At 41.9% G+C, this 26,222-nt stretch overlaps 2 protein-coding genes across 7 annotated transcripts; both read right to left on the bottom strand.

The window, feature by feature from the left end:
- Nucleotides 1-96: 96 nt before the first annotated feature.
- On the bottom strand, nucleotides 97-4,569 carry ASCL3 (achaete-scute family bHLH transcription factor 3). Of its 4 annotated transcripts, none has more exons than XM_036028990.1 (3): nucleotides 1,631-1,739; nucleotides 1,376-1,523; nucleotides 97-1,155 (listed from the first exon to the last, which is right to left on the bottom strand). In XM_036028990.1, exon 3 carries the CDS (start codon nucleotides 1,141-1,143, stop codon nucleotides 598-600), a length of 546 nt encoding a protein of 181 aa, XP_035884883.1. In that variant the 5' UTR covers nucleotides 1,144-1,155; nucleotides 1,376-1,523; nucleotides 1,631-1,739; the 3' UTR covers nucleotides 97-597. The 4 variants fall into 4 exon arrangements, with proteins under 4 accessions (XP_035884883.1, XP_035884884.1, XP_028372423.1 ...); XM_036028991.1 differs by having other exon boundaries at nucleotides 97-1,147; nucleotides 1,368-1,523; XM_028516622.2 differs by lacking the exons at nucleotides 1,376-1,523; nucleotides 1,631-1,739 and adding an exon at nucleotides 4,374-4,569 and having other exon boundaries at nucleotides 97-1,147.
- Nucleotides 4,570-8,591: 4,022 nt separating this feature from the next.
- Nucleotides 8,592-22,633, bottom strand: TMEM9B (TMEM9 domain family member B). 3 transcript variants are annotated; one of them, XM_028516981.2, is made up of 5 exons: nucleotides 22,137-22,633; nucleotides 19,526-19,617; nucleotides 15,438-15,546; nucleotides 14,241-14,375; nucleotides 8,592-9,769 (listed from the first exon to the last, which is right to left on the bottom strand). In XM_028516981.2, exons 1-5 carry the CDS (start codon nucleotides 22,239-22,241, stop codon nucleotides 9,614-9,616), a joined length of 597 nt encoding a protein of 198 aa, XP_028372782.1. In that variant the 5' UTR covers nucleotides 22,242-22,633; the 3' UTR covers nucleotides 8,592-9,613. The 3 variants fall into 3 exon arrangements, with proteins under 3 accessions (XP_028372782.1, XP_028372784.1, XP_028372781.1); XM_028516983.2 differs by lacking the exon at nucleotides 19,526-19,617 and having other exon boundaries at nucleotides 22,137-22,523; XM_028516980.2 differs by lacking the exon at nucleotides 8,592-9,769 and having other exon boundaries at nucleotides 13,671-14,375; nucleotides 22,137-22,544.
- Nucleotides 22,634-26,222: the final 3,589 nt, after the last annotated feature.

Below are 26,222 nucleotides of genomic sequence, written 5' to 3' on the forward strand. Positions count from 1 at the left end.
TTCCAGAGCTTGCCCTCTTCACTCGACACTAAGCTGCCTAAAGAAGTCTTGTGTATGCAGGAAAAGATGACTGATAAATTTCAAATGACAACAAGGTTTTGTTGACTACTTTTGCCTCAGCTCTGAGACCACTTGCCCATCATGACATGGGTAAGGTGTAGATTTATTGTCAACCCCAAATAATAAAAAACACCAGACTTGACAAATCAAGGGAGGTTCATTGAGTTTGCTTTGCATGCGGTGCCTGCAAAGTGCATTTTACAAGCATTCAGTGATCATTAGCCATACAATGCTTTTGTGAGACTTTCTCACAGCTGGGACTCTGAGGAAGGGTGTGAGAAGGGCAAGTGGAGAGGTATAGAGGATCCTGGGACTCCCGTTCCTCTCAAGTATTTGAAAGCAATCGCCAAGGCTTAAGAATCATCTTTTCAATCTGCAGAAGGTAATGTCTGAAATCCAGGTAATAAACATCCACCATAGGTTGGCCTTTGAGCTACTATCTGCCCACACAGAAATTACATTTAGGAAAAACTACTGCATGATGCTCTAAGAGCCCCCATTTTGTGACATTATTTGCTTCTATTTGGAAACACTGAGTCAAATGATTCTAAAAATGGGGTCGGTGTGGTGGCTGGTGGTTGCTATTATGGTGGGACCTTTCCCAGCGTTATTCTTGATCTCAGCCTTATCAGGGCACAGAAGAGATTGCAGGTAGTTAATGTACTTGATTGCAGCTCTGAGGGTTTCCACTTTGCTGAGTCGTTTCTCCAAGTACTCCTCTGGCAGATGGTGTCGGAGCTGGGCATAGCCTTCGTTGACACATTTCACCCGCTGCCTTTCCCGTTCGTTCCTTTTCCGGATGAAGGCGGGCCCGTAGGAGTACTCACACCTCCTGTAACTTGCATAGGGCATTGGGAAGGAGAAGGGGCAGGCTTCGCTGTAATTTTCCACCATCAGGGAATCACTGGGAAAGGGCAGCAACGGCAGGTCTTCAGCGTAAGGGGATGGTACCGGGGCTTCTGGGTACAAGTGGAAAGTGACCATAGGGTCCAGATAGAAGGACCGGGTCAGAGGCAAGTGGGCAGAGTCAGAGAAGACAGGCAGTTTTTCTGGCAGATTACAGTAGCTCCTATTGTCCATCATATCCCTGTTTGCCTGGAAACATAACCGAGTTCATTAATTGGACCAAATCAAAGGAGAGCAGACATCGACTTTCTTAGAGATCAATGTTTTTAAAGACTTTTCTGCCTTGATATATAGTCTAGTCTGAGCTGCTTTCCTGAGCTCAGACTAGAAGGGGTTGCAATATTCTATGGGTAGTAAGAGAGAGGATGTTTGATGATACACAGAAGCAGCATTAATAGCACTGACTCACCTTGTGAGAAAGTTATTGCCTTTCAATTCTCTCTCAGTTCCAATGATTACAAAGACGCAGCTTTAGTCTGCTGGGTGTGTCCTGTGCCCTACCAGCGCACATTCTAACCCTCCTCCGATGGAAGCCTTCAACAAGCGATACTGTCTAGCTAGAATTTAATAATATTTTACTCTTAATTCCTTTTTATAGTGAATTATACTGATTTACATTTATAGTATGATACAAAGTTTATTTAAAAAATAAACCTATACCTACCTGAGTAAAAAATATGGACTGAAGAAAATGGCAAGTCGGTAACAGTATAGGTGGAACTCGGATAACGATGGCTGTGCAGGTGTGTGTGAATGACCGAGGTCTGGGAAACGCTGCATGCCACCGTGTTTGACCATGTGTGGGAGGAACTACAGACTTAGCACCCATGTACCCTCACAGGCACAGCCTTCCTTAAAAATGCCTAACATGCCGGAGGCAGATCTGACAACAAAATAAGAAAGGAATCATTCGCTCTTACAAATTCACTGGATCTTTTAAATGAAAAACTCTCCTATCACATTTAAAACATAGATTTACATATTTTACTTGCACAGAACTTTAGAATATGGAGGGGAGTGCATCTGTATTTAAGTTTTGTTCTTTGAGAACTGAACAGAAGGATAAAGTATTACACCCAAGAGGACCCACACTGCCACATGTCCTCTAGCTGAACAGGTCTGCATCCATCTCATTCCTTAAACTGCTGTTGCTTTGCCTCTAACTGCAACAATGCAACCGCCACAGGTTTTACAGGGATACTGCAGTTTAACCAGTAAACTGGGTGCCAGGGTAACGTTGTAAGAAAAGAGCATTTTCCTTTCGGTGATGACACCCCCAAGTTTCCATGTTGGCTTTGCCCCTCCCTAGCTGTGTGGCTTTAGACAAGTTTCGTAATCTCTCTGGGCTTCAGCTTTTTCCAGTGACCAACTGAGATACTGACTGTTCTGCAGAGAGACTGTGAGGACTGAAGGAAAAAAACTATACACAATGTGCTAGGCATTGGTTCTTTCCCTTTTTCTTTATTAACAGACGAATGCTTATGCAGCATTCCTCTCTAAATGGCACCTTACAGAAAACCTGGCTTATGTTTTCCCCAACACGGGAAAATCAAACACTGATATATCCCAAAGCATGCTGGTTGAGAGATGAAGAGCATAACTAAAAATGGAAAAAGGAAAGTGACGTGAAATCTAACTGTGGGCCTCCAGAAAAAAGAAGAAAATAGGGCTTTTTGTTACTTTCTCGGGGGCGTGATTTTTCAACATCTTTAGGAGAGGTTGTTCTCTGTGCTTGGCATATGTGAAGAACCCCCCGCACCCCGCCCTCCAAAAAAATCCCTAATACTTATGAGCAGGATTAGATAGCCCCATCACTTGTGCTTCCACCTGAGCAGAGCAAAACTCTGCAGGCCACAGCATGCAATGCATAGAGCGGCCTCTAAGCACCAGAACTCAAGGGCATTCAAGCGTATTACAATTTTTGTGGCAAAGCCTACATCCTATCTCGTATGGAAAGACAAGTGACTACGGAAACAGAAAGGGCGGTGGGGGCTGGGGCATAGGGGGCGAAGGGCGGAAGGGTTAGAAGTCATGGTGAAACAAGCTGAAAAGAAGTAAATGCCAGGAAAAACTGTTCCTTATCGGGGGTGGGGTGGGATGAGATAAGTGCAATAGGTTCAGTGAAAAAAATCAAAACAAAGGGACAGGAAGTAAAAGATTCCAAATTACTGACCAACTGGCCTGAAATTAAAACAAAAATGTCCGAAGATTAAAAACCAGCCAAGATTGTGTCAAAAAAAATTGCTGAGAAAAGAGTTAGGAAATCCCCAAGCCAGAGATCCTAGAGGGTAGAAGCAGAACACATGTGGAGCGGGTATTCCTACATTTCTGGGAACAGCGGCCCTCACTGCGGCCCGTGGCTGGCAAGCCAGCAGTGACACAACAGGACACCAACACAGAAGACGGGCGTCATCAAAGCCAATTTCGCACAAAAATTCTTTGGGCATGGTTTTATTCTGACAGACCATTTTAATACTGTCTTAAACGCTGACTCAGATGAAATCTGAATAATGTGTATATGCCACAGATAACTAAAAGTTTCTAGGCTTTAACAAGACTTTGCATTATTCTTGGAACAAGTGCCTGGTGTCTCTGGAGACATGCTGATGAGAGGCTGTTTCTATTAAACATTTTCAAAAAAATTGACTAATCACTGCAGTAGCATTGAGATAAGATCATCTTTTATTCAAATAAGATCATTCAACCACAACAGGGTGATAGAAATGGACAATGCAGTAATGAAGATGATCAAGGTGGAAATCCAGTGGAAGCTGGGTATGTTTGAAGAAACTGAGTTTTTATAACTCAAAATCTTTACAAATTTTATAGAATGTCACACAGATGACCAGCGCTGGGGTTTGGCAGTTCCCGACACATGCAAGGCAGACAAACTCACCTGTCTTGGAAAAGTCTCAGGTTTCTGTCCTAGAGCTCTTCTGGGAAACACATGAGGTCTTAATGATAAAATCCTAAATAGATTTTGGACGCTCTATCGAATGTAGAAGCTTCAACTTCTAGAGCTATTAAATATATTAGCATGTAAAAAACAAAGCTGCAACTATACAGATAGCTGAATTTTAGAATGTTAGGGATGGAAGGAACCCTAGAAATCCTCTTATCCCGTCCCCCATAGACTGAAACTTGGTTAAAGCTGCAGAGCTAGTTGCAGAGCGGGGGTCAGAACCTAGGTCTCCTGACTTCCAAACCAAAACCTTTTCCACTGCTCTAGATGACTCAGCCACCAGCAAAATCTGAATCTTCTAACATGTAGGCATAATTGATAATTTAAGATAATGAAATAATCAGGCAGCCGACACAATTCATCATTTACCAATTGTGCCTAGGAATTTTCCTATAAATCATATTCTTACTCTCCCTATGGGCCACCCTGGGGAAGAGTCTCTTACCTGAGTTTTGTTACCAGGATGCTGTATTTTGGATTCAGTCAGACTTAACCTGATTTATAGGTGACCATTTAGTAACAATATGCAAAGTAGCTGACAGTTAAACAAAACTGCTCAGTTCTGGTTTAGCTGTTTTTTCTACGAGACATGTAGATATGACAACACAGAACAAAACTAAGTAGAAAGGTTTGCTTACAAAACTGGACTCTTGTAACAAATTTGTTGGTAAAAAGAATCTCATTCATCTGGGTTATATGATTTTTTATCAAATTATTCATGAAAAATACCTGTAAGTAATAATCTCATAATGTGCCAATATTGGTCAATATTCTTTTAAATAGTGATTAAATAGCGATTGAACCTATAGTTCAATATGAGATTCAATATGAACCTATAGTTTATTAAAATACCTATTACTTTTTCCCCTTTTAAATAGACTGTACTTTTGTCCGAGCAATTTCAGATGCACAGCAAAACTGAGCAGAAAATAGAGAGTTCCCATATAGCTCCTGCCCCCAACACACACCCTCCCCACTACCAACGTCCCACCCCAAATACACTTGTGACAACTGATGAAACTGTACTGACAGGTCATTATCACCCCAAGCCCATGGTTTACATAGGTTTGCTCCATTTGCATAGGGTTGCACATTGAGTTTTAACAAAATCGTAGTATGTATCATATAGAATCATACAGCATACTTTCACTGCTAAAAAGCCCCTGTGTTGCACCTATTCATCCCTCCCTCCCTCCAATATCTGACAACCACTACTTTTTTACTGCCTCCATAGTTTTGAAACCAGAAAAGACACTGGAGTTTGAGCTGCCTGTCACTACCAAACCCAATAAGCAATGACAGCAATTGAATCTTTATGGGCACTTTATTCAGATGGCCAGCGATCTGAGATGTCAGGTTCATACCCTAACAGACCATCTAATTCCATTTAAAATGGCCCTTTTTAGAAGGAGAACAAAGTGTAGGTAAGGGGTTTGGAATTCAGGGAAAAGTTCATTGGGTGAAAAAAAACCAACTGCAGCATTCTCGAACTGGGGGTGGTCTTCAGCTGTGCATCAGGCAGTGGTCATCTCACCCTGGAGCACAATGGCTCAGATAGCATCTTGAGTTGCTTTGCAGTCCTTCTGAGGAACAAAGGTGGGTGGGACTGCTTAGTGTCTCCTGAAGTCAGGGTGGGTCATACCTTCAGTTACTGGAACAAAAGCTTCTACATGCATTGATTACAAGTTTATTAGCTATTACTTAAAACTAAAATTTTCCAACTCTTAAGTCCCTACCAGTTTTGCCTTTTCCAGGATATCATATAGTTGAAATTATACCATATATGGCCTTTTCAAATTGGCTTCTTTACTCAGTAATATGCATTTAAGATTCTCTGGGTACTTTTTTTTTATGGTTTGATAGATTGTTCCTTTTTAGTGCTGAATATTGCTCTGTCTGGGTGTACTCTACTTACCTATTCCTTTACTGAAGGACGTCTTGGTTGCTTCCAAGTTTTGGCAATTACAAATAAAGCTACCGTAAATACTCATGTGCAAGTTCTTGTGTGGGTACAACTCATTTAGGTAAATACCAACAAATGTGATTGCTGGATCTTACAGTAAGGGTATGTTCAGTTTTTGAAGAAAATGTCAAACTGTTTTCCAGAGTGGCTGTACCATTTTGCATTTCTGCAGCAATGAACAAGAGTTCCCATTGCACCAGCATTTGGTGGTACCCAAGTTCTGGGTTTTGGTTGTTCTGATGGGTGTGTGGTGGTATCTTGTGTTTTTTTTTTGTATTTCCTTGGGAAGGTATGATGTGGAGCCTTTTCACATGATTATTTGCTATCTGTATATCTTCTTTTTTAAAAAGATATTATTTATTTATTTTTAGAGAGGGAAGGGAGGGAGAAAGAGAGAGAGAAACATCAATGTGCAGTTGCTGGGGGTCATGGCAACCCAAGCATGTGTCCTGACTAGGAATCGAACCTGTGACACTTTGGTTTGCAGCCCACGCTCAATCCACTGAGCCACACCAGCCAGGGTGTATCTTCTTTGGTGAGGTGTCTGTTCAGGTCTTTGGACCTTTTGTTAATCAAGTTGTCTTACTGTTGAGTTTTGAGGTCTTTGTATATTTTGGATAATAGTACTTTATCAAATGTCTTTTGCAAATATTTTCTCCTAGTTTGTGGCCTGTCTTCTCCTTCTCTTGACAATATCTCTCAGAGCAGAAGTTTTTAATTTTAAGGAAGTCCAGCTTACCAATTCTTTCTTTCATGGTTTGTGCTTTTGGTGTTTTTTAAGATTTTATTTATTTATTTTTAGAGAGAAGGGAAGGGAAGCAGAAAGAGAGGGAAGGAAACATCAAGGTGTGGTTGTCCTTCATGTGTCCCCAACCGGGGACCTGGCCCACAACCCAAGCATGTGCCCCAAATGGGAATCAAACCAGCACCCCTTTGGTTCGCAGGCCCACCCTCAATCCACTGAGCCATTGAGCTACACCAGCCAGGGCTGTTTTATCTGAAAAGTCATTGCCAAAGACAGCTTTTCTCCTGTTATAGATGTTTATAGTTCTGTGTTTTAGTCAGGCCTGTGATCCACTTTGAGTTAGTATTTTGAAGGATCTATCTACATCTAGCTTCATTCCTTTGTTTTTACACATACATGTCCAGATATCCCAACATCATTTGTTGAAAAGACTTCTCCATTGTATTGCCTGTTTCTTTGTCAAAAGTTAGCTGGCTGCATTTGTATGGGTCTATTTGTGGGCTCCATATTCTATTTTATTGATCTATTATTCTGCTGGTACCACAACACTGACTTGATTACAATAGTTTTAGGTGAAGTCTTTGAGTCAGACAGTGCCAGTCCTCTCTTTTTACTTCTCTGTTCATATTGTGTTGGCTTTTCTGGGTCTTTTGCCTCTTGATGTAAGCTTTAGAATCAGTGTGTCGAAACACAGAAAATAACTTGCTGGGACTTTGACAGGGATTGTATTGAATCTATAGATCAAATGGAGAACTGGCATCTTGACAGTATTGAGTCTTCCTATCCACGGACATGGAACATCTCTCCATTTACTTAGTTCCTCTGATGACTTCTTTCATCAGTTTTGTAGTTTTCATCATATATATTTTGTGCCTATTCTCTTAGATTTATACCTATAGCCTTCAGGGGACTGGTACTGGTAAATGGTGTTGTTTCTAATTTCACATGTTCATTGTTAGTACATAGGAGGGCAATTATCTTCTGAATATTTGCTTGCTATCCTACAACCTTTTTATAATCATTACTTCCAGGAGGTTTTTTGGTTTTGTTTTGTGATTCTTTTGGATGTTCTACATGGACGATTGTTTCATCTGGAAGACAGACTATTTCTACCTTCCCAAAGTACATACCTCTTATTTCCTGTCTACTGCATTAGCTAGGATTTGCAGTGTGATGCTGCAAAGGAGTGGCGAGGACTCCTTGCCTTGTTCTGCATCTTAGCAGGAATGCTCCTAGCTTTTCACCATTAAGTATGTTAGCTGTGGGTTTTTGTAGATATTCTTTGTCAGGATGAGAAAGTTCTCTTCTATTCCTAGTTTACTGAGAATTTTTCATAAAGGGTGTTGAATTTCGCCAAATGCTTTTTCTGCGTCTATTGATAAGATCATTTCATTTTCCTTCTCTAGCCTGTTGATGTGATAGGCTTTAGTAACTGGTTTTGGAATATTTAACCAGTCTTGAATCCCTGGTATAAATTTCACTCAGTTGTAGTTGAACTTAGAAATCTTTTAATACTCACAAATAAAATCAATAATTTTAGGTTAGTTTCGTAGGTCTGAAAAATTGTTTGTTTTTTTTTACTAACCAAAAAACCCATTAATAGCTCCTAAAGCCTTATACTTATGAATTCAATATAACTTAATTCTAATAATTTTTGCCAAGAATTTCTTAGAACAAGCATTTGTTCATACATTGTAAATCTCTCAATTTATCAAAATGCTTTTTGTATACTTTCAGAGACCCATCTTAATACCTGTACATCTTCTCTCTCTTTCTCCCTTGGCATACACACACACACACACACACACTCTCACACAATTTGAACCAATGTTTTATGATTAGACTGGTCTAAAATGGGAGTTTGACAACGGGGTACAAAATGCCTTTCCATTTTAAATCCGTCATAGAGCAAAAGAGGGAGGAGAGAAAAGTTAAGAGACATAGATACACTGGTAGGTGTTCAAAATTATTTTTATTGTTCCATTCCAAAGAAGACATAGGAAGGAAAAAACCAGTTATCCACTGACCATTCCACCTTTCGGAGGGAGGCACATAGAACTCTGGTGCTTGTCCAAAGCCGCACGTGCCAGAGCTCAAACCTGCCTCTCAACCTGACCAGAAAGGCTGACAAACATGTGAATGTCATCAATCCAGCAAGGCTGGGTTTAAAAGTTCTTTATTGCAAGTATCCAAGTCCTTAGGATTCATCCTTAAAGATATGAGGGATGAGAAAGACAACACATGCCAAGACTATGGTTAGTCATTACAGTGAAGTAGCAAATGGCCAGTGTGTTCCAGGGCACATCACATCACACACCACAGCACTTAAAGAAGATCTGCATCGGATGACGTGCCACCAGGCATTTCAGATCTAGTTTACCATGAAGTGCAGCCACATGCCAACCAGACACCTAGACAATACAGTCAGTGCAAAATTCAAAGGGGTTAGGTCAGGGCTTTGATGAGGCTGGCTACACTGCGAGATAGAAATGAAACGTGAAAATATAAGGTAAAGTCTATTTACAAAAGATTCTTTAGTAAAGTGACTTGAGAAAAGTTATGTTAAGCAGTTCCCACACATCCCTTTTCTCCCTGCCAAAAACAACACAACAACAGCAGCAGCAAAAACAACACACCTGAAAATTATCTTGAAAAGCAAGTTAAAACTGTGGTGGAAAAGAGAATGCTTGTTCCAGGGGAAGGATTTCAACATAATTTACAAGCAGACTTATTTTTATTTGTAAATGTCACAAATAGGAAAACGTTTATTGGCTGACTTGGTGTGAGCTTTAAAAAATGTCTCTTACTATGTTAACAACAAAAGAAAACACGAAGCACGTTTTTGTTTCAGGTTTTGAACTTCCCAGCAAGAGTTGGTGAAATCAACAGGGTATAAAACAAAATCCAGGAAAACTCAGTCAATTTTGTCCAGTTGTCTGCCTTGTTGCTTTCTAGTTACCTTGAATCTGATTCTCAGTTAGCTGAGCACAACATGACGGTCAAAGACAGATTTTCGCTGCTCTTGAACTTGAAGCTTCCAGCGCTGCTGGGCATACTCTACCTTATTCAGCACATTAGCTCGACTGCGGGAATGGGCCAGCACATCGTGGGCATTTGCAAAAGGCTGGTGATCCTGAAAGTTCAAGAATGGAGAACATAAGAGATGGCATAATCAGTGTAAAACATGCACAGAAAACAGCAGTTATCCAGCCACAGAGGCAGAAGCAGCGGGACTTCCCATAGAACAGAACATCCATTTGCCCAAGCACTCCGAGGCACTCAACTGCCGGAAGTGGGATGAACTCAGCTGCAGAAGGAGGTGATGCAAGTGGCATAAGTGATGAGGAGGTACTTGTGTAATGTTCCCATGGGTCACTATCTACAAAGACATTTCCCTTAAGAAGCAGGGATCCAAGATAAAGACCTTGATCATGTATATTAAAGAAAGCTTCCCTAACAGGTAGGGGAAAGGAAATCTATTTTCATGTTAATATCTATATGCTACAGACACAGAAGATAGGAATTTTGTTGGCTTTATTCAATACTATATAGCTAATCTATGGCAGAGGAAAGACCCATCTTGTAATTAACTGACTCCCATTATATTGGAATTGTTACTTTCCAGCTTGGGGCCACATTCACCTGGGACATGAGTTGACAGGATCTTGGTTGATTTTAATCTCTCCCTGCACCCTCAATACATGCATTAAGTGGCCTGGCTTACCCCTTCCCCAGTCTGTAATGGAAAGAGACACAGCTCAAATCCTAAAATTACCCTCTGTTACCAAGGAGAGTGAGGAATTATTACTGCAGATTTTCTATTTGATAAAGACTCGAATCTTTGGATGCTGAGCATCCAGTGGCTTCCGTGTCAGTGGCCACCTTAGGAAAAAGGCTACTGAAGCCTCACCCAGGTCTCTGTGTAGAAAAACCAACCTATCCTGGTCAAAGTACACCGAGGCGCCTGGTGTTTGTGGTCATCACACAGGAGAGCTAATCTATCTATGAGTGAGATATAAACACAGCTGTCTAAATGACAAAAAAGCATTGAAAACTAATTTATCTGCCTTTTCCTTGATCTCTTTTTCCAAACCCTGGTTAGCAAAGCTTGTACATATTCCAACACAGGATATACAAGTCGTAAGTTGTACCTCTTAAACTAAACTTTGCCTCTAGTACAGAACAACACTGTTTCGCTGTGCATGTTTGCAAAAGCTCTATTATACACCTGGGGCAGGAGCCAGCATGTCTACAGAAAGCTGTACACAACAGTATAACTAGACACAACTGTAACCATGTGGTGTCAGAACACCTGGTCTTCTTTTTACAACCAAGACATGGTACATAATTTACATCAAAGGGTTTTCTATAAAGGATTTCTCCCCCCTTTCCTTTCCCTTCCTCCCCCCCCCTCCCTCCCCCCTCCCCGCCTTCTTTACCAAAACTCCTCAACTTTTCACTTAATTTAGGTAACAGCTGTGCAAACCCTATTTTCTTACTTTTAATCTTCAAGTGAAAATAATAAAAACAATTTCATAAAGTTAAAAATGTACTGAAGATATAAGAAATAAAGAGAAGTGGAAAAAGTGAAGAACGGGGAAGGCTAAATTTGTAGGCTTCCTTGGTTTCCCATGAGGAAATAAACTGATCCAAGGTCACCTAACTTATTGGCATAAACACTAAGACTTAGCTCACCTAACCTTGACTTGGTGTCATATTGTCTAAACACACTGATTTTGTTCAGGTAGATTAAAATGATGCTATAGGGATATGGTGATGAACTTGTATATAAAATATTACTTCCATTGATTTGTTTTGACATAAACAAGACTGGAAAGAAGGACTTGATCAGCAGAGCACCTCTCAATTTCATAGTCCTGCTACCTACTCTTCAAGGTAGGGGGAGAAACATCTTCTTAAGGAAAAATTTAAAGGACTAAACAAATCAGTAATCCCTTTGGTTCTCCACCTATCAGAACAGGACTGAACTAGTGGTCATGAACTTGAGAAGAATGCAAATAGAGAGTTAACCTTTTTATGTTTGTCCTTTTACACCTGATAAAATTACAATAAATACAAAACATGTTTTAATGTAATGCTTTGATAATAGCAATGATGTGTCATGGATATATATACAGTAAACAGTGTGACTGCTTACAATGAGCTTTGTAACCACTTTGTACTAACTCTCACTTGATTTAAAATGGTCCACACTGAGCAAAAATCTAAACAATTAAAACAATTTAACTTAGAATTTAACAAAAGCACTTTTTAAAGCACATAAGTAGTAAAGTGCTCTTATCTTAGCTAACAACTGTAGAAATTTTAATTTACCTTCTTTTTATACAGAATTGTTGCCATAAATTCACAACTCTGGTCTCAGAGAGAGAAAACCTCTCTCTGCCCACAATCAGTTTAATATATCCAAGATTCAGCCAGGCCTCAAAAACAGTGTTCTCAAATGGTCAGCTTACACACGGAGCAATCATCATTGGTGAATGAAAAGGTTACCGAGCACACGATCCCACCAATCAAATGCCTTTCCTACATGTTTTTATCTACACATTTGTGCATCCATTTCTTTTATGTTATTTGTGTATTACATTGATATTATCTATTCTTAAAATCAGGAACCAGATATTTAATACTGTAAGTGATGTAATTTAAGTCAGACTTTTTATCTATGTGCCTTACAATGAAATGGTTTATATGGCCTTTGATACATAACATTTTCATGTTAGTAGTTCTCAACTGGAGGTGATCCTGCTCCCCAGGAACATTTGACTATGTCTCCAGACACTTCTGATTGTCATGATTGGGATGAAGATGCTATTGACATCTAATGGGTAGAGGCCAGGGATGCTGCTAAATATCTTACTAATGAACAGGGCAACCCCTACAGCAAAGACTTACCCAACCTAAAGGAGGCTGAGAAAACCCTGTAATGTGTGAATTAGCAAGGGAACAATACCTGAGTCTCTCATGTTCCTGGTACGTAACCTCCTGTCTATCTAGCTCTCTTACCCCACCTGCCTCACTATGTCTGATTTTTACCATTCCAGACCCTAGTCTTAACCTTTATCCCAGCCTGTTAAGTCTCCTCCTGAAATTCTTAAAAAATAGATAGGCATTTCTTAAATAATTAAAAATAAAAGGAATAAACAAACTATTATTTGTCATTTCTTGTACATGCCCGTTTCTGTTCTATTCACCTCTTCATTGCTCATATCTAGCACAGTACCTGATAATGAAAAGTTATTCATTTTGTATTGGATAAATGTATAAAAGAAACAAGGGAAAAAGAGGTAAATAGAGGTGTTTCTATGAAAGCTCTTGACAAAAAAAAATCTTCCCCCAATAAGTTGAATATTCGTAACTGATATTCATGAGACAACAACATATTGATCAAAAAGCAGACTTCATTTATATTCATGAGTCAGGCCATCCATCAGGACCCCCTTTTCCATCTTTTACCAAAAGGTCCACAGGCCATGTAAGAGCAAAAGGACTTCTCACTGTGGTTAGCAAGGGTTCACTCTGGCTTTAGCTTTGGAACTGGTTCTTGAAACTCAACTGAATTTTATCCATTTTGAGAAACATAGTCCAAAAAAAGTAATCCAAGATAAAAAATAATTTCTATTTTTTAAAAAGATTTTTATTTATTTATTTTTAGACAGAGGGGAAGGGAAGGGAGAAAGAGGGAGAGAAACATGAGTGTGCGGTTGCGTCTCACATGGCCCCAACTAGGGACCTGGGTGGCCCCGCAACCCAGGCATGTGCTCTGACTGGGAATGGAACCAGTGACCCTTTGGTTGGTAGGCCGGTACTCAATCCAGTGAGCCACACCAGCCAGGGCAAAAGTAATTTCTAAAATATATATATAATGAAAATTTGGAAACAAGCCCAAACAGGATAATGACAAAACAAACAATATATTTCTCTATGCTAAACTGAATAACAAGTTTGTGGAGTACGTCAATTTCTAGACATTTTTCAATGAAGTAATGTTAACACAAAAAGCAGAACACAAAACAACTTATACCCTGATTATGCCAACTGGATATAAAAATATAAATGTGTTTTAAAGATAGGAAGATAATCTGGAGTGACGGTTTTATTTTTCTCTAGAGATCAAGATCACAGGTTTTTTTAAAATAGGATAACAGGATATACAAAACATCAGCAGGTTATCAAGCTGTACTTCATTAAGAAAAGAACAGTACAGTCTTCATGCTTCCTTCACTAAAGCCTCTTTATCTCCTAAGATATTTGGTGATGCTGACAGGAAAGGTGTTCAGGCAGGAGCTTGGGGAGAAAACTGTCTCAGATGCTTCTTTCAATATAAACAGGCAAAGGCAATGAAACTGTGCCCTGGGTACTGAAGAGCAAGGCCTTGTATAACACACTCAAAAAGCACCATCAGTTTAAACCACCATATTTATGGCTTTCCAAAGCAATTTCCTCATAAAGAGACAAATTCTAAATTTAGGGTTGTCTTCAGCTTCCCTAGTTGACGATCTGCTCCAGCACACGAACATATGTATCACACCATGATGATGACAAAGGGCATCATCAGGTGTAGCGAGGGCATGCTGAGAACTTACCCCAACATCGTCATCGCTCTGTATTAACTGTGAGTGTCCAAACAGGCGTCTCTTCAGGATGGGCTCAACCAAAGTAAGGTACACCATGTACAGAAGGAGAAGGCCCAAAATGGACAGATAAATTATAATGGTAACCTAAAGGAAATTGAAAGTAAGTTACATCTCTGTTTAAGCCAAGAAATTAGAATTTTATATAATAATAGTAAAGCCACAGTGAAGACTGATCTATCTGCTATGCATAAAGGATTTCTATACAAACCTGATTCCTACATAAGAAACAAACTCAGCTCTTCACCAAAGTAGTAAAGAATAAAGGAAAGAAGGCCTTTGTCTTTGTGATTTTTTTGTAAGGCTCCAAAACTTCATTTTCACTCACTGCCAGTCATTTGTCACCACTGATGGCACTGACAGCACCTGAATACCATGTCCTAGTGCTGTGAAGACAATTAAAGGAACCCCAACAGAAAATGTATGCAGATGATTTCAACAGACTACTCTTTAAGATTATTTTAGATGTACAAAAATATGTTACGGCCTAGTGATTTTCTTAAGATCTTAAATCCATGTGCTGACAGAAATCTTCCTAACTGTTACAGCTGACCATGTCCACATTCCCTATGAGGCATCTTTTGGGGAAAGAAATAGGAAGCTCCATATAAAAACAAATTGGGGAAAAGAACAACAATAGAGTAACTGAACTCACTAGAGGTCAAAATGGTGATCAAAATGATCTACCTTCCATTTCCTATGGCAAATAAAGGAAATCTTAAAATCCAGAAGTCATGTTTCTAGAATAGAACAGTCACTATATATATAATTTTTTCCAAGGGCTGAGAGGGTAGGACAGGGGCCTAGTCATGCTGCTCTAACTACCCTTTGGCACGTATGATCCACAGAGAAGACGGGATATTTTTCTGGGATATGCTAATCACATACAGGGCGTTTTTGTGCTATTCACACATCACACCTATCTAATGTATCTTGATTAATCCATAAAACACCTCAATGAGGCAGGCAGAGTGCAGAACCATTATTTCTTTTGGGGTGGGGGTTGGAGATGAGAAAGGCGGGGAAAGGGGTGGTGGGGAAGAGCAGTAGTTTAAATAACTAAAATAGAACTTGTATGTCAAATTTTCTTTCTTGTCTCAATACCACCAAGAACTATTCCAGAAGCAGAAAAAGTGGATTTTCTTTTACCTTGATGGTCACAGAGCTTCTCTCCTCGTATTTGCACTCACAGCGCAGACAGTAAGCTTCTATGTCCGGCTCCCGCACCGACATGAGCTCCACCACGTGAAGGCAATCACTGAAAAACACAAGGGTAAAATGCTGCTCAAGTCTAACTGGATTTTCTACTCACACTGACCAAGACCTTCTTGGAATCCAGAATAGTTCTTAAACTTCCCCAGTGAAAGAATATAAGGAACAAATAAGGGAAGTAAAACCATTTTCTCTCTTCATATCAGCAATTTGGTAAGATTTAAGAGTCTAAGAAGCTATCAAGACACTTATGTAGTAACTATTTTCAAAGGTGCTACTGTTTAAAATGTAACTGAAAAGTCCCAAATGGGATCAAAAACTACTCAGCAAATTGAGTCATATTCAAACTTGTTCAGTTACCAAGCAAAACTGCTTTAAATAATTTAAAGTGACCTGGAGCATTGTTCAAATATGAGATGATCTCTTTTAGGAATTAAGTAACATCATTCTTAATTGCCACAGTGTGGTATATGAATGGCTAGTCACACTTAACAGTTGGTAAATTCTGAAACTCTGAAATCTGAATATTCAAAACTACAATAAGAAATAATTACTTGTTTTAATGAGCAAAAGTCTATTGAAAAAGCATGGAGAAGGACTAGAACAATACAAATATTTTTAAATGAAAACTGGTTACTTGGAAGAAGCAAGAGGTCTGTCCAGAAGGTAACCAGCCATGTAATATGAAAAACAGACATTTATTAAAGAAGACACAAGATACAGAAACATCGTACATAGGACAATGTTGCCTCAGTCCCCTTCAAAGTAGACCGCTTGGGACCTTCCACAGTTCTCCCAGTCGCCATCAGCTGCCCTGTTGTACGCTACCCTTCGGCACACATGATCCTATTTGCTGAATCTCACCAAAGGTCTGAAATTTCTTTCCTTTCAAAGGTAATTTTAGTTTTGGAAAAAGCCAGAAGTCACAGGATGGCAAATGTGGGCTGCAGGGGGTCTGAGTCACCTGGGTGATTTGCTATTTTGCCAAAACCTCTGCAAGTGAGGTGATGCATGAGCGGGTGCATCGTCTTATGAAGCTGCCAATGACCAGTTGACCAAAGCTGTGCCTTCTAAATCATCCCAATAGTTTCCACAGAGGAAGGTTCAAGCTTAACATAAAATTTGGTGCAGATTTGTTGCTCTACTCACTCCGTCATTTCAAATGAGACGGCCAGGCAGTACACATGCTCGCTCAACAGCTTCTACCACCCCTGCTGACTAGTACAGTTAAGTCGTCATTGTTCATGCATGTTCATTGCAGTCTACTCTCCTTAGCTGCCAGGTTACACTGGTGTTGCACAAACCACTTTCATCATATTAACAACCCTGGGTAGGGTTTTTTCTGGATGGACCTCATATCAAAAATAAAAGGCTGAACGTTTTGTTGTTGGATTTTTTTATTTTTCCCCAGTTTCCATGCTACTTATTTATGGCTTATGAAAAAGCAACTCCATAAAAAATCTTTTCCCAGAATTCTGTCAATTCTAGGAAATAATTATTACTATCCTTAGCTAATAAGAGCCTACTACTCTGATCACCGTCAGCAAAAGTAGCCACACTTTTCTTTCTTTCTGCCTTCTGCAGGGCAATTTTCTTCCCTTTTGTCATCTCTTCCTTAGGCACTTCTGGCTACACAAACTCTATTACAGCTTCCTGTCTCACTCTACCCGCTCTTCTTGGGCGCACCCAATGCTCTAAGCTGATTCTTTCCTGTTGCCCTATCAAAACATACTTTTTGTTTGTTTGTTTCATTCCTTCTGTGCTGTGGCATAAGAAGAAAACCCAAAATAATGTAAGTGATAAAAGTTCAATCAGTTATACTGAGCAGGTAATCTAAGCAAAGGCAGTGTATAATGAAAACATAAGTCTCCAATGGTAGAATGTCAAATAAGGGTAAGGTCCCACAACCACACCATACAAGTGTTTGATATCTGTTCCAAAAGTATACAAGAAGAGCAGGAATGTAACCAGCTGGATGCAAGCATCAAATGGACAGAGAAAGCTAAATCTCATTACAGAAGTATCTATCTCAGAATAATAGAGCTCATCCAACCCAACACTCTCAGAGGTCACCTGCACAAGGTCAGAGAGTAAATTATTAGCTAAAAGGATGAGAATCCAGGGCTCCTGCCTCCTTGGTCAGCCCCCATGTATCTCTCTGAACCTCAAGAAAATGAGACTTATCTCCCATTTAGTTTCCTATTTCTGCTTTGGAAGCCTTAGTAATACTATGTAAGAATTACTTAAGAATTTAAGTACTGGGTACTGAGTGTTTCTTTTGAAGAAAAAACAGTGTAATAATGAAGAAATTTTGAGTGTTGTGCAGAAGTTGTGCAGGGTGGGAGAGGAAGCAGAAAGATTGGTCTGACTGGCCAGTGTGAACACACAACCCAGATAAAGAACTTAATTCCTTTAGGAACTAGGCAACACCGCCCCCTAGTGCCAAAGGGAGGACATTTTTCTCCTTAAATCACACCCTAAACACAAACCAGAGAACTCAAACTTTTCTTAAGTCACGCAGCATAAGTCAATGAAGAATTAAAGCTAACAACTGAACAAAATGGAGGCCAGAAGGTAGAGATACATCTAAGGCCAGATATTGCAAGCCTCACAAAGCCATAACATAACTTGCCTGCCCTTCTGCCAGTCGAAAACTTTTCAGTGACAACTGGGAACCTATCTTCAGTAAATGGCTAAACTGCAGGAAGGAAGCAGGGAGATGGGGGACAAATATCCCAAACATGCCTTGTTTTCAACTGCTCATTGTGACCAATAACCAGGGATGAATGACATGTGGTTCTGTCTGAACCTGGAATAACAAAAAGTCAGTGAAAATATTAGTGCTAACCACTGGAATAGCAACTTCATCTGCCACTCAAATAACAGACATCTTATTACTGTTAAGAGAATGAACTATAAGTGCTCAATATGTTCTGAAAATTTATAGGAATAACTTCAAAACTTATTTGAGCTTTCTTGTGTCATATCAAATAACTTGCTGATATAAAACCTATAAAAATATAGCTAAATCACTTTGCAATATAAAAACTATTTAAGTGGAATGTGGAAGTTCACAGGAAGTTCTCAAGAACATACTTATCAAATATTGGATTAAACCAAAATGGGAATAGACAATAGCATTAGAAAAATGAAATATGCTCAAGGGCTGCCTTTTTTTTTTCCAAGGCAGCTCGGAATATAGTAACCAAATGAATTTAATTTTGCTTTCAAACCTTCACAGGCTGTTTGGCTGTGAAATCAAGCACATGTGAAAGCACATAGCATTTGGGGGTATCTTTCTTCTATGCCTATCCTGGTGTTGGTTCACTGTGGTCACAAACCATGAACACATTACAGTTCCACAGGAAGGAACCCATCCATCATCCTGTGACAAAATCACTGCTTCCCAATCATTTTATGGAACACTTATAAGGCCTCCTGAGATGGACAGAGAGGGCTGCTGGTGCCAAGCCAGTCAGGATCCCAGTCGTCACAGGCCTGCTTGATCACCCTGAGGCCTGGATGGATCAATGGCTTACCATGCCTATAGCCTATTCCCAGCATACCAACTGGGAAACTGATGTACGTGATTCATTCCTGTTCCTTCCCGAGCCTCTGACACTTTTAAACATAGTCTACTATATTTGGCAATATGGTGTCAAAACCTATAACTTGTAAAAATTATAACCCAGATAAATGAGGCCTGCTTACCTTTCACTGAAAAGCAAAAGGGCAGGCCAAAATCTAAGGGGGCAAAGGAAAGCAGTGCAGGTGGCACAAACTCAGCCCCATCTAGAGAAAGCCCACCCTACCTGGGACTTAGTGCTGGGCCCTACTCCTTTAGGTTTACATCATGTACTCAGGGCCTTTCTCTCCCTTTTTCACATGGAAATGGAATTTGACACTTTTGCGTAGAAGAAATACTTAAAAAGAAAACAATAGGTCGGACGGACAAACATTCTGAGCTAACAGTGACAACCACAGAAAGAAATCTGACAGGTAATTAAGTAATCCAGAATACTTACCAATCTTTTTGGGATATGTTCCTATTATAAATATGCCCCGGAATATCTTTATAGGGAGGACAAATACATTTACACCGGACATCCCCGGAATTCTGCAACCAAAATGGAAACGTGGTATATAGCTTATTGATAGTTTATCGTCAATATTTTTTAAAAAACGAACCATATAGTGTATTTTGCCATGTATAATGCGCACTTTTTTGCCCAAGTTTTTGAGGGAAAAATAAAGATGTGCATTATATATGAGCAGTACTAATTCTGTATCTACACAAATGTTTTTAATTCTTTTATTTATGTTTATGCATTAAAAGTCTAACTCTAGAAAGCAATAATGGTCCCATATGCAAAATAATGCTCTGGATACCATAATCGGTTGGGTTTCTAAATATAAATAAATGATTGAATTAAAAAATTAAAATGAAAGATGTTTTTTCCCTGAAACTTTGGGCCAAAAATGTGGGTGTGCATTATGCACTGGAGCACATTATTCATGGCAAAATACGGTGCATTTTGTTAAGCACCGCCTGCCAAGTATTCTAAAACCATTCACTTAAAACTTTCAATAACTTTGAGAGATACAAATCATTTAAAAATAATATTTAATACATGATCTCTAAGTTATTAGTCACATTATGGATCAAATAACAAATTGTGCTAAGTTATCACCACCTATCTGACAGTAGAAAGACACAGTACATGGATAGCTGTGCTCAGAAATAAGAATATTGATTATAAAAGGATGGGCAAGAATCAAATTAAAAATTACTCAAAAAACAAGTCACAATTCTGCTATCCACCATTCTTCCATGCTCAGGTAGAAAGGCATTAATTGATATGGATGAAAGGGGTTAGGCCAGAGTCCTATCCTATGGAAGGAAGGGATGAAGTTTTAGAGGCACTCAGTTGCAACTAGAAAGTATTTAAGGGAAGTAGCTGGAGTCTAGCTGAGATCGGTTTGGTCTACCCTCTGCAGGAAACTGCTTCCAATCCCTGGTAGACAGAGAGGACAGCCACGGATAAAGCAAATTTCAAAAGGTGGGGGAAGATGTGACTAACACATGAACAGAGGGAGGAGATGCTTCCTCAGCAAACGGGAATCTACCTGAGAAGGCAGTGGCTCATTAGTCCCAGAGGACCAGGCCCACTACTCTTATACATGACATGTCTGGCAGAGCTGTTGACAATCCTTTCACTCATTCAGCAACCATTTAGTGAGCATTTTCTCTGTGCCAGAACTTGTGCTCAATGTGGTAGATTCAGATAAGTGCAAGACATGGTTCCTGCCTGTCATTAGGACACGCCCTAATAAAGGAGACTGACAAATAAATATGTGATTACAATACACTGCCTAAAATGATGACAAGAGATATGCAGAGGGTGCCAACAGTGTTTTGACAGTCAGGAGACTTGCTGCTATCCCTATTTCTGGTGGGAGGTAGGGAAGGTTTCAAAAAGAATCCCTGATAAAGAACCCGAATCAAAACCCCCTAATCTGTCTGCCTATAAATTGTCTTTCCCAGACTTTATATTTAAAGATATTACAGAGGTTGTGACTGGGTAGCTCAGTTGGTTAGAGCACTGTCCAGATATGTCAAGGTTGTGGGTTTGATCAGGGCACACACAAAAACCAAACAATGAATGCATAAATAAGTGGAACAACAAATCGATGTCTCTCTTCTCCTCCTCATCTAAAAAATTATGTTAAAGATTCAAGCTCCTATTTTAAAAAATGCAAATGTCATTCTGTTTTCCCACCACACTAACGTGAATTCCTTCTATTTTCCCCAATAATATGCTAGCTCATCAAAGAGGAAGCACAGAGGTACCGGGCCAGGGCAGGTCTGGAGCGTAGGCAGACAAAGGGGGCTAGAAAGCAGCATCAGGGGACTAGAAAAGCCAAGAAGTGGAACAGGAGAGAGGCCACAGCCTCCTATTCCTATAGTTTGGATCCTCCCTTACTCACTGCATTATAAGTTAGAGAGGAGGCAAGAAAAGGGCCAAGAGGTCCTGGAGGGAGTTAGGTGAGGATATTAGGTTGGTGAGGACTCCGGAAGTCCTATTGGGAAGGAAGGCTGCCAAAAGAGGCAGGTTTACACAATGGTGAGGGAATCTGCTCAGGGATGAGCTCAGAGGAGTTAGCTCCTAAGAGGGAAGACTTATGTGAGACGGGGGCTCTCCATCATTTTGGCCTAGAGAATGGGGTTGGGGGTAGTGGTCTACGAGGCTGATGGAGGGTGTTGGTAGGCTGTCAGAGCTTCAGGGTGGAAAGTTTAAGTTAAAGGCTCCCAGAATTGGAAAGGTTATACAGTTTGGGGTGGAGGCTGTCAGGGCAGGGCAGGGAAATGCCAAAGAGACGGAGGAGTTGCTGTCCAAGCGGTGGGCACTGTCGGGGCTGGATGGAGGTGAGGGAGGGCGGGGTGTCAGGGCTGGGGGTAGAGGGCTGTCGGGCAGTAGGGAGGGTGGTGGGTGGGGGACAGCCAGGGCTGTAAGGCGAGGAGTCTGACGGTCCGGACTAGGAAAGGAATGGGGCGAGTGCAGGTTGAGAGACCCCCCCTCCAGGCTGGGGCAGAGGAGGAGCTCCAGTCCGCAGCGCAGGTTTAGCGGGACTCACCTTGGCGGCGTCTGACATCTGCACCAGCAGCAGCACGGACAGTGCCAGGCAGGACACGCTGAGCAAGGAGCCAAGACGCAGGAGGCCTCCCCACAGAGTCGCCATCGCCGCCAGACCCAGCAGCCCTCACGGCCCGGAGCCGCCGCGAACCCCCCCGGTTCGGGCTCCTCCGCCTGCACTTCCGCCTGGGCCTAGCGTCACCGGCCGCGCCGGGTAACCTACGAAAACCGTCCGCCCCGGAAACTGTTCCGGGTGCGAAGGGTCCGAGGCTGCGCGGTCCGGGCGCCGGCCAGGGATATCCTCGGGCCCGGGAACCAAAGGGGACCGCTTTTAGGGGACAGCCTCGGCCCAGCAAAGCTTCCTGGCGCTAGGATATCCTTCCCGGGCGCAGAGGCAGCGGTCGCGGGAAGGTCTCCTGCCCGTGGAGACCCCCCCAGGCAGTCGGGGGTGTCAGAGGGGGGCCTGTGACCCCTGTGGGCCCGAAGGGAGCTTCAACCGCAGGGGCTGCTAAAGGGCGGCCTCTTGTGGCGGCGCAGGCGTGGAGCCGGGTGTGGGACTGGCCGATTATCTCTTCCCGGGAAGCGCGCCCGGATCGGAAGGCAGGGGGTAGTGTTCGCACTTAGGGGAATAACCGGCCACCACGCGCCTCCCGTATGCCATTCCCCGCAAGGTTTCTAACAGTCTCTGGGAGCTGCCTGCACAGTGTGGCCTCCCTGCTTGCCTCCCGCCGGGGCCTGGCCGCCCAGGTCCAGCCTGCTGCCCTTGAATTGGCGAAAGAACCGCCCCAGTAGCCTCCTCGGCCTAGCATTCCAGAGGGTGGGGATGGCGGCAGCAAAGTTCCGGGCAGCGCTGACCAATCTTTCCAGTGTCGTTCCTCCTCCGCAGGTAATTTAGGAGGGCTTTTGAGATGGCACAGTGTCCTCAGTTAAACTATTTCTCAGTTACTGGATACAGTAAAGGATGGAGGGCTCATCACAACCACTACGGATTTGCTGATGACTATGGCCAAAAATTCCCTTTTCTGGGCCTCTGGTTCTTGGCTCCAATGAGGAGATTTTATGTATGGACTCCAAATTCTGCTTCCGTGTTTGTTTCATAAACATTTTTAAAAGATGGTCTATGTGTGGAAATGTTTTAATTAACAGCATTTTTATGTTATTTTTCTCCTATGAGTCTTGATGCTGGAATCTAAGACAGGAAGGAGCCCCTTTAAGTCCCAACTGACAAGTGGTGCCCAGTCCCAACCAGAACCAGAGGGACAGAACTAGAGAACTTCTCATTCACCCAGGCCCCTCCAGGCTGCCTTAGGAAGATGCTGTCAGATTAGTGAAATCTCAAGTCTTTGTAGTGGGTGTTCTGCTGGCCAGAGAACAACCTCAAGATAGCCGAGGTCAAATGTGTCTGACTGAGGCACTACGGATCTGATTGCTAAAAGCTGACTCAGCAATTTTGGGATCAATTTAGGTCAATAGTCTAGATCTGATATCTAAAGGGAGTGCCCACTGTCTAGCTGAATCCTCACGGGCTTTCTCCAAAATTGTTCTTTGAGGGTAGGGGGAGTATACAGTAGTGCTACAGACTGACGGGCCTTCTCTGTTTAATGCAGAAACACCGAGTACACTCGGTCTAGGCAGAACTTTAAACTCTAGTACGGTAGCCATTAGCCACATGTGGCAATTAAGCACTTGAAATGTGGCTAGTTTGAATTGAGATATTCTGTAAGTGTAAAATATACATGGATTTCAAAGGCTGAGTACAAAAAGAAAATCTGTGTTTTTATATTAAGTTTGAAATATTTTAGATACATTATATATTTTTTAAGATTTTATTTATTTTTAGAGAGGGAAGGGAGTGAGATAGAGAGAGAGAGAGAGAAACATCAATGTGTGGGTTGCTAGGGGTTATGGCCTGCAACCCAGAAATGTACCCTGGCTGGGAATCGAACCTGGGACACTTTGGTTCCCAGCCCGCACTCAATCCACTGAGCTATGCCAGCCAGGGCTGATACATTATATTATTAAGATAATTTCACTTGTTTCTTTTTTCATAAATGTGGCCATTAGAAAATTTAGTATTTATATTAGGTATCACTGTTAGAATGAGGCTGCCACTGAGACAGGCCAGGTAGCCAGGACAAGTGGAATAGGGAAGCTGAGACAGACACCTGAACAAACTGGCCGAACAATTTATAGCCAGATACAGGTCACCTCCCTTGAGATAGCATTTAGGCTTCAGTTGTATTTCAGCTCTAGGCCCAGAAAAGCAGCAAAACCAGGTGGGCAACACCAGGACCAGCTGCAATGACTAAGGACCTCCTGCACTGGCATCGACCAATCAGTGGAGACCATAGCTGTGAAAGAGCATACCTGGAAAACATGAATATTCTGTTGAAACCATCCCCTCAGACCTCCCCTAAGATTACTGCCTGCAGGAGAGAAATAAAAGCCCAGCATGTGGTCTCCCTGCGCCATTCCCTTTCCCCTCTTTTTCCTTCTGAGATAGGCGTGCATGTCCTAGACTCTAAGAGTGCCCGTGAGACCGGGGTAGTAATGGGCAGCAGCAGCAGCAGCAGCTCATCCCAAGCAAATCCCCTGAACCTGTCTCCAAGTCCCTCTTTTCTTTGACTTCCCAGTGGGCTAAAGCAGCTCAGCCTGGACTCTCCTGTTGCTTCTATGCTAAGCTCTTTCTTGTTTTACTGTCCCCAGCTTTAATAAACATACCCTCCTAGTCACCTCCACTTGTGTTGTGCAATCTTTTCTACATGAAGTCAAGAACCTGCACACTGCCGGCTGGCCCTGGGCAGACCTGCTTAGGGCCAGGTTCCCTGTCCAGTAACAGCATGAGTAAGTGGCGTGTGACCATAAGATGGTTGCCTGCCTGGAGACTGAATGAAGAAGCCCAGTAAGGAGAGGGGTGACAGGCAGGTGTTTGCACAGCCAGAGCCAAGGGTTTGGGAGATGCAATTTTAGGTGATGCAGTAGGACTGGAGGGGTCAGTCCCTCTTGTTTTGCCCTGCTCATATCTAGATAACTTCTCCCTTACTTAGGTCAGGGATTATCTTAAGCTAGAAAGCCTTTCCTGATTTAAGTGCCCTTCCTTCTGTATTTGTGTCGATCTCTTTCCTAATTTAGCCCATTATAGTAAAATTATTGTTTTCGTATCTGCCTCTATATTCCCAATCTCCACCAAAATATTTTGAGCTCTGAGGGCAGGGACCTTGTCTATTATCCTTGTACCTGGAGACTGGGATATAATAAAAACAAGTAAATGTTTGTGGGGAACTGTTTCTTGAATCCCTACTTGATTTCTTTCTGACCATGACATGGAGAAATCGAGATGCCCAAAGAAGTCCACAGGGGCTCTGGGGCACCACAACAGGCAGGAGAGGGGAGATTTCTGGCCTAGGTTCTTCCTAGGTCCTTCTGTCGCATCAGAGTTGTTGTATTTACAGGCAAGATAGGCCTTTGTCGGTGTCCACTCTTTCCCCTCCCTTTTCCTTGTTTCCCTGTGACTAGGTTTCCCTACTTCATTCCTTTTAAGGAGTGGCACAGGTCCAGTGAGGCCCTCTCTCTTCTTTGTGAGGCCTGAAAAATTCCCTGGTTGGGGATGGTCAGCAGAGTAAAAAGAGCCTTCTCTAAATTTAGTTGTGAAAGTGGGACTAAGAGACAGAGTGACAATTTATGTATCTGGGACCAAGGTTTTGCCAGCTCTGACTGCCTTTCCCCTCCAGTGATCTAATAGCTCCCTGCATGCCTCCTTCTGTTTTCTCTACCAGATCCTTGCTATTCTACCCAGCACTTTCCCAGGCCACACTGGGGCAGGAGAATAGATGGAGTGGCGCATAGCATCAGTGATCATTGTGTCCTTGGATGGTGCTTCTAGCAGTTATGGCAGAGCGCGCACGCGCGCGCGCGCGCACACACACACACACACACACACACACAGAGTTCTTCCAGTTATTTCTGAGCATGTTTGGGAACATCTCTGATGAGCCCTCTCCTTTACTGTGTGCATCGCCAGGATAACCCCTTCTACTTGTCCCCTTTAGTTATATTTCTGTCCTCTGCTGCCGGTAAAGCTACAGAC

Source organism: Phyllostomus discolor, chromosome 6 (assembly GCF_004126475.2).
Source record: "Phyllostomus discolor isolate MPI-MPIP mPhyDis1 chromosome 6, mPhyDis1.pri.v3, whole genome shotgun sequence".
NCBI lineage: Eukaryota > Metazoa > Chordata > Mammalia > Chiroptera > Phyllostomidae > Phyllostomus > Phyllostomus discolor.

Bases quoted from the DNA above. Each gene is read 5' to 3' on its own strand.
- ASCL3 (XM_028516622.2), bottom strand. From the start codon at position 1,143: ATGATGGACAATAGGAGCTACTGTAATCTGCCAGAAAAACTGCCTGTC.
- TMEM9B (XM_028516980.2), bottom strand. From the start codon at position 22,241: ATGGCGACTCTGTGGGGAGGCCTCCTGCGTCTTGGCTCCTTGCTCAGC. The intron at 15,547-19,525 runs GTAAGTATTCTG...TGTGTTTTTCAG, and splicing joins AACATATCCCAAAAAGATTG to TGATTGCCTTCACGTGGTGG. The intron at 14,376-15,437 runs GTAAAAGAAAAT...AATTTCCTTTAG, and splicing joins GAAGCTCTGTGACCATCAAG to GTTACCATTATAATTTATCT.